This window comes from Carassius carassius, chromosome 20 (assembly GCF_963082965.1).
Source record: "Carassius carassius chromosome 20, fCarCar2.1, whole genome shotgun sequence".
Taxonomy (NCBI): domain Eukaryota; kingdom Metazoa; phylum Chordata; class Actinopteri; order Cypriniformes; family Cyprinidae; genus Carassius; species Carassius carassius.
This window is the reverse complement of record NC_081774.1, coordinates 14,235,116-14,243,093: the sequence shown is the minus strand read 5'-3', so window position 1 is coordinate 14,243,093 and position 7,978 is coordinate 14,235,116. Positions and strand designations below refer to the sequence as shown.

General features: G+C 35.9%; 1 protein-coding gene across 1 annotated transcript; it reads right to left on the bottom strand.

Annotated features, from left to right (window-relative positions):
- Nucleotides 1-814: 814 nt before the first annotated feature.
- LOC132095797 (probable G-protein coupled receptor 141) lies at nt 815-2,819 on the bottom strand. Its single transcript, XM_059500886.1, has 3 exons — nt 2,457-2,819; nt 2,147-2,185; nt 815-1,931 (listed from the first exon to the last, which is right to left on the bottom strand). The coding sequence occupies exon 3, from the start codon at nt 1,916-1,918 to the stop codon at nt 989-991; it is 930 nt and encodes a 309-aa protein (XP_059356869.1). The 5' UTR covers nt 1,919-1,931; nt 2,147-2,185; nt 2,457-2,819; the 3' UTR covers nt 815-988.
- Between the last annotated feature and the right edge of the window lie 5,159 nt (nt 2,820-7,978).

Sequence of the window (7,978 nt, the reverse complement as noted above, 5' to 3'; positions counted from 1 at the left end):
CCTCCTCCCAAGTTCCCACCCACACCTCCCTTTGTTGTTTCTACGGTGCGAGGACGCACCTACCGGGAGGGGGGAGTACTGTCACACACCTGGACTCATTTTGTGTGTTTTTGCCCCTGTGACCCAGTTTCTGTCTTCCGTGTCTGGTTTGATTAGTTTCCAGGTGTGTCTCTTCATTTCCCCATGTGTTCCATGTCCCTGTTAATTTAGTCATTCCATCCACCTGTGTTTTGCCTATTATCCCCTGTATAAATGCCTTGTCCTTTCAGTTCTGTTTTGTCGGGTCTACTTGTCAACTCGTCTAAATGTCAACTTGTCTACTTGTCACCTGTTACTTGCCACTTGCCTCTTGCCACCTGTTATTTACGACTCACCTTGTTTATGTTTTATTTAATAAATCCTTGTTTTGTTTATCCCTCGGCTCCGTGTTCCTTCCAGCAGCATAAGCCGTGACAATGTGACAACTTAAAAAGTCTTTCTGTTGGCAGTGATGGGTCTGTTGTAAACTTTATCATTAACACTACTGATGTCATGATAAATTCACATACACAGCTTATCAGTCACTGAATTAGCTGTATCAGTGGTGGTTTGACAGTTTTGTTCCAGATAAAAATAAACAAAAATGTGTTTGTAAGTAAACAACAGATATCATTATAGAAATAAACATATGCATTTAGATTTTTTTTCCCCTGCAAAATATATCTGCACGTGCACGCTTTGTCTTTACACATAAAAATAAATGTGGAAACGATTTATCTGAAAAGGAAATAAAAACCAAAGGAATAAAGACCAAATATGTCATTTAAATCCATCCGATGTAAATACTGTAAATTATTTAATGCATTGTAGACAATAAAACTCCAGGTTATTTACAAACATTCTGTCATGCAGAAAAATTGTTATTAGCTTATAAGGCGCAAAAGCATAAATTTTTTTAAACCATTTGGAAACCAATTCACAATATAAAAAACAATATACAACATAGATGCTATAAACAGTTAAACCATCCCCTTGAATTTATAAGTTTGCATACATCTCTACCAGCAAAAACAATCATATCAAAGCAGCTGAAAGCAGTGACAGCAAGAAATACTTCATTTATATGATGAATTTCTTCAGTATTCTGTATTTCTTTGGTATTTGTTATTTCTGTGGTATTTGGTATTCCTGTGGTATTGCCATATACACTCACATAATATACTCTGAATCCTTGATAAGGCACAAAACTAAAAAACATGACCGACAGGAAAAATAAATTTTTCAATTGTGCCCAGAACTCTTGACGGTGACATGTGGCCTTTCCAAATGTCTTACTCACGTAGATTAGAAAATAAACTTGGAAAAATGCTAGCACACTGCAAACCAGTATTACTAGTGTACAAAGAACATAGTTAAATGTCTTCGCTCTATGATCGTCGAGAGCCTTACTGAAATGAAAGCACGGAGTTGTATCAGTGTGTTTGTCTCCAAAGTTAGAAAAAGTTGGGAACACAGAGGCAAATATGATCAACCAGACGGTTGCGCTTGCAATCGTGGCATGAAGGGTGCGATGAAACTCTAGCTTGTGCCGCTGATTAGAGTGCTCCACATAACGCACAATTAGAAGGGAGGCATAGAAGATGAATGCAAGATACATGTGGGCATGGATCATAACACTGACAAATCTGCAGAGATCACTGCCTATAGTCCAGTTTATATCAGAAGCATAATAGTAAATGCGAAAAGGCACCGTGAGAAGGAAAAAGGAGTGCACTGATATCAGGTTGATCACAGACACTTTGGTGAAAGAGAGATGTCTTTGAGACTGTAGCATACAGGACATTAGTACAACATTCAGAGTCCCAAAGGTAAAGATGAATATGTATAAGACCAGAAGAGCAGTTTTGAAGTCCTTCGGCAGGCCATTTGGGTTTGCCATGTTGTTTCTGACACTTGACGCTTTGGAGAAAAACATTTTTGTTTTTACTTGCTCTCAAGAAAAAATAAATATATATATATATATATATATATATATATATATATATATGTAGAGAGAGAGAGAGAGAGAGAGAATTATACAGTATGTTCATTCAATGCTGTTACAAAACAGTGTGTAAGAAATTATTTTAGATTTAAGATGTAACTTAAATATGAAACATAAACTCACATTTTCCCCAAACTCCTTTCCTGGTAAAATGTTTTGGCCCTGAAATATTCAAGATCAATTAATCACATTTCTTCTTTTGAATGTTTATCAAAATTGATGCTTCAAAAAATAAGCAATACATACATACCAAATCTATGTAACTGTCTGTTTTAGTCGGGACAACCTGCATATGTATTTGTAAAGGTTGTTGTTGTTTTTTTACGATGTTAACATTAAGGTTATTTTGAAGAACAATACTAAAACAACTATTTTAAGCATTTTTTTTCCCTTATACATAGTTTGGCATGAGGAAATGGATGCTGATACTTACTAATTTACGAGTAGGCTAGTATCAATCATACAGTGAATGTCAATATTCCTTCAGCAACAGCATGCAGACAGTTTGATGTGACAGAGACAGTTCGTAAATTTGCTTTTGGTGCCAAAAGAGTTGAAGATGAATGTGATGTCAGCTTGTCAGTTCATGTGTTAATCTTCTGTAAGTGTCAAACGGCCAGCCTCCAGAGTCTTTAGGAAACACCTCCTGCCTGTTATTTGTCACAGTAGAGATTAAAGTTCTACAAATCTCATGCACAAGGAAGTCAGTGAGTTTTATAACATGTCAGTGTTTCCTTTCTCAATCTGACCTTCCTGCTCTCTTTCTCTCACTATACCCACACAGCATATGACTCCACACAGGTGCACAACACCTGGATCCGTTTTCAAACCGGCAAATCCGCGTTTAGTCTCGCCCGTTTCAGTGCTGTAACACGCATCCAGCCCGGGCGCGGTTTCAGGGGGCGGGAACTGCGGTTACAGAGCGGATCCAGACGGGTGTACTTAAATCCACGACGAGTCCGTGGAAGCGAGCGCGCGTTTTTTTTTTCTGGAGTTCAGAACAGAAGACGTCAAGACGGTCGAGGCAGATACAGACTGCTCGCTGTTATCCTCAAAAACCTCACTAAGGTATGTCACACCGTGCGATCAAACTGTTCTAGGCTACTAATAAATAAATCAATAATTATGCTGTGTACTCGATAACTTAAAGATTGGTGTTTTTATTGATCCTTAGGACCTCTAGTGTTTTGTTCCCCCAGTTCCAACCATTTACATCTTGATCTGATAAATGCACCCTCTGCTTTTTCTTCGTAAATGTAATGCAGTTGTTCTTGTAATGACGATAAATCTATTAATTCTTGCATTTTTAAATCACCTTTACTGGACAATCGCATTATTTCTTTAATGACCTTATATTCATTTTGTCTATACCATTAAAGTTCCTAATTTCATATTTTAATATCTCCCACTGTTGTCCATAAACATTCATTATTTTAGCCTGAGTCCAGTGTTTGTCAATTATGTTTGAAGCCATTATTTTAAAATTATGATAATCTATTAACTTTTTATTCAATTTCCAATAACCTCTTTTGAATTTCGGTTTAACTGGGCCATGTACATTAATAAAGATTGATGTACCCTATGGTCTGTTAAAACTGATGGCTCTATACACACAGACTGGACACAACAGTCCAGTTCATGCGATATTAGGAAAAAAATCAATACTTGTTTAGAATAATCTTTGTTATTCCATGTATACATCCTTGTGTCTGGATTTTTGAGATGCCAGATTTCAAATAAACTCAAATGGGTACACACATATTACACACATATTTGATTTCAAAATGAGTTTCATTGCTTCTTGATGGCCATCGATCTAAATTTTCATCAAATACACTATTAAAATCACCTCCCTATACAATATTGACAAGGGGAAATTTATTTCATTTAACAATTTGTTAAATTGTTAAATTGTCTATTATTGGTGGCATATGAATTCTCAAGAGTGTAATTAGTTAGATCAATGTTAACATGTACTATTACCATTCTACCTAAAAAATCTATTTCATGGCTTAGGACCTGACCTTTGAAGTTTCCTTTTAATATAGCGACCCCTGCAGATTTAGTGGTGAAATTCAATTCAATTCAAGTTTATTTGTATAGCGCTTTTTACAATACAAATCGTTACAAAGCAACTTTACAGAAAATTATGTTTCTACAATATTTAGTAGTAGCTAGTAGTTTGTGCACGTTTGACAGGACACGTTTGACAGCTTCTCAGGTGTTCTGGATCCAGACTGGAGCTTGTGTAAATCCCGTGGCAAAACATAGAAACAAAATAGAGACATCATTAGCATAGCTGCTGATCCAACAAAGTAAAATTAGTTTAACCCAAGCTAAAGAATAAAAATGCAGATGCAACTACACTCACAATTTAAGAGATACATTATTCGAATGCTTGGCGAAAGAGATGCGTTTTTAATCTAGATTTAAACAGAGAGAGTGTGTTTAAACCCGAACATTATCAGGAAGGCTATTCCAGAGTTTGGGAGCCAAATGTGAAAAAGCTCTACCTCCTTTAGTGGACTTTGCTATCCTAGGAACTACCAAAAGTCCAGCGTTTTGTGACCTTAGGGTGTGTGATGGGTTGTAGCGTGGTAGAAGGCTAGTTAGGTACGCAGGAGCTAAACCATTTAGGGCCTTATAGGTAAGTAATGATAATTTGTAACTGATACGGAACTTAATAGGTAGCCAGTGCAGAGACTGTAAAATTGGGGTAATATGATCATATTTTCTTGACCTGGTAAGGACTCTAGCTGCTGCATTTTGGACTACCTGTAGCTTGTTTATTGACGAAGCAGGACAACCACCTAGAAGTCCATTACAATAGTCCAGTCTAGAGGTCATGAAAGCATGAACTAGCTTTTCTGCATCAGAAACAGATAACATGTTTCGTAGCTTGGCAATGTTTCTAAGATGGAAGAATGCGGTTTTTGTAACATTGGAAATATGATTTTCAAAAGACAAATTGCTGTCCAATATAACACCCAGATTTCTGACTGAAGAGGAAGTAACAGTACATCCGTCTAGTTGCAGATTGTAATCTACAAGATTCTGTGTGGTGTTTTTTGGTCCAATAATTAATATCTCTGTCTTATCCGAATTTAATTGGAGAAAATTATTTGTCATCCAATCTTTTACATTTTTAACACACTCTGTTAGCTTAGATAATTGGGAAGTTTCATCTGGTCTCGTTGAGATATATAGCTGAGTATCATCAGCATAACAGTGGAAGCTAATTCCGTATTTTCTAATAATATTACCAAGGGGCAACATGTATATTGAAAATAGAAGGGGACCTAGGACGGATCCTTGTGGCACTCCATATTTTACTGATGATAAATGAGATGACACCCCATTTAAGTAAACAAAATGGTAGCGATCGGACAGGTAGGATCTAAACCATCTTAGAGCCTGCCCTTGAATACCTGTATAGTTTTGTAATCGATCTAGGAGTATGTCATGATCTATGGTGTCGAACGCAGCACTAAGATCAAGTAAGACTAGAAATGAGATGCAGCCTTGATCTGACGCAAGAAGCAGGTCATTTGTAATTTTAACAAGTGCAGTTTCTGTGCTATGGTGGGGCCTAAAACCTGACTGAAATTCTTCATACAGATCATTTTTATGCAGGAAGGTGCTCAATTGAGCAGACACAACTTTTTCTAAAATTTTAGACATAAATGGAAGATTTGAAATAGGCCTATAATTTGCCAGTACACTAGGATCTAGTTTTGGTTTCTTAATAAGAGGCTTGATAACCGCCAGCTTGAATGGTTTTGGGACGTGACCTAAAGATAACGACGAGTTAATGATATTGAGAAGCGGTTCTTCGGCTACAGGTAACAGCTCTTTTAGTAATTTAGTGGGTACAGGATCTAATAAACATGTTGTTGGTTTAGATACAGTGATAAGTTTATTTAGCTCTTCCTGTCCTATATTTGTAAAGCACTGCAGTTTATCTTTGGGTGCGATGATGAAACTGAAGTGTTAGACGCTGTAGAATCTACATTCGCTATTGTATTTCTAATGTTATCTATTTTATCAGTGAAGAAATTCATAAAGTCATTAGATTTTTATTATATTTAACGTTGGTGGAATATTTGAATCAGGTGGCTGTGCTAAATAAAAACCTTGGATTGTTTTGGTTATTTTCAATGAGTTTGTGGATATGCTCTGCCCTAGCAGTTTTTAGAGCCTGTCTATACCTGGACATACTGTTTTTCCATGCAATTTTAAAAACTTCCAAGTTAGTTTTTCTCCATTTACGTTCAAGACTACGAGTTACTTTCTTGAGAGAGTGAGTATTACTGTTATACCATGGCACAGTACGTTTTTCTCTAACCTTTTTCAATTTGATGGGGGCAACAGCTTCTAATGTATTAGAGAAAATAGTGCCCATGTTGTCAGTAATTTCGTCTAATTCATGTGTATTTATGGGTACAAATAGCAGTTGAGATAGATCAGGCAGGTTATTTGCGAATCTGTCTTTGGTGGCTGGAACAATAGTTCTGCCCAGACGGTAACACTGAGACATATAGTTAATATCAGTTATACGCAGCATGCACGATACAAGGAAATGGTCTGTAATATCATCACTTTGGGGTACAATATCTATAGCAGTAAGATCGATTCCATGCGATATAATTAGATCTAGTGTATGATTAAAACGATGAGTGGGCCCGGTGACATTTTGCTTGACTCCAAAGGAGTTTATTAGGTCAGTAAACGCAAGTCCTAATGTATCATTTGCATTATCAACGTGAATATTAAAATCTCCCATGATTAGCGCCTTATCAACTGTAACTAGAAGGTCTGAGAGGAAATCTGCAAATTCTTTTAGGAATTCTGTATACGGCCCTGGTGGTCTATACACAGTAGCCAGAGCAAGAGATACATTAGATTTCTTTTGCATGTCTGACAGTGTAACATTTAGCAGAAGTATTTCAAAAGAGTTAAACTTGTATCCTGTTTTCTGGGTAACATTGAGAATATCACTATATATTGTTGCAACACCTCCTCCACGACCAGTCTGACGGGGCTCATGCTTATAACAGAACATAAAGTATAAGATATGCTATATAACTAACAATACTCAACAAAGACTCTTGTCTAATAATTTTGTTTAAAAGAGGATGAGTGTAAAATGTCTATTTCAGTTTTCTCAATTAATGCTAGAGGTTTAGGTAATGTTTTGAAATGTGAAACCATATGTAATTTCCCCATTGACTTCTCCAAAATTTTTAATCTTCTTCACAGGCATGCGTTTCTTGCACAAAGTAAAAATCAACACCCTTTCCTTTACAAAATAAAAATAAAGATTTCCTTTTCAAAACATTACCTAAACCTCTAGCATTAATTGAGAAAACTGTCTTTGTTGAGTTAATTGAATTAATTGAGTCTTTGTTGAGTATTGTTAGTTATATAGCATATCTTATACTTTATGTTCTGCTGTATAAACAAAATGTAACAACCTGTAAACATAGTTATATGTAAACAATATTAGTTAACACATTTTTTCCCAAATACAGCACCTTGTAATTCTAACATAAACACTTTTCAACAAGAGGCCATAACTTCTGCAGTGGTCAGATCCTCTTTGAAACGTAGACGTTTCTTTTCCAGATATTAGTTTTCGCATTTCTCCACACCAAGTCTCTTGTTGTCCGAGAAAGAAACCTGATGATCACTGGTCGCGGAGTTACATTCTTCTCCAACTCTGGAAGTTTACCAATCCTGTGAAAAACCAAGTCTTGTGCATTATAAGGAATAATGTTCTGAATATTTTACAGTATGTTTGATTCCTTTATCTCAAATAGTGTCAGAGTTTAATTAAAGTGGATACAGTATATGAAACATATATATATATATATATATATATATATATATATATATATATATATATATATAAAAACCATGGTTTCACTATTGTTTTTAAAAACAATAAAGGCATAA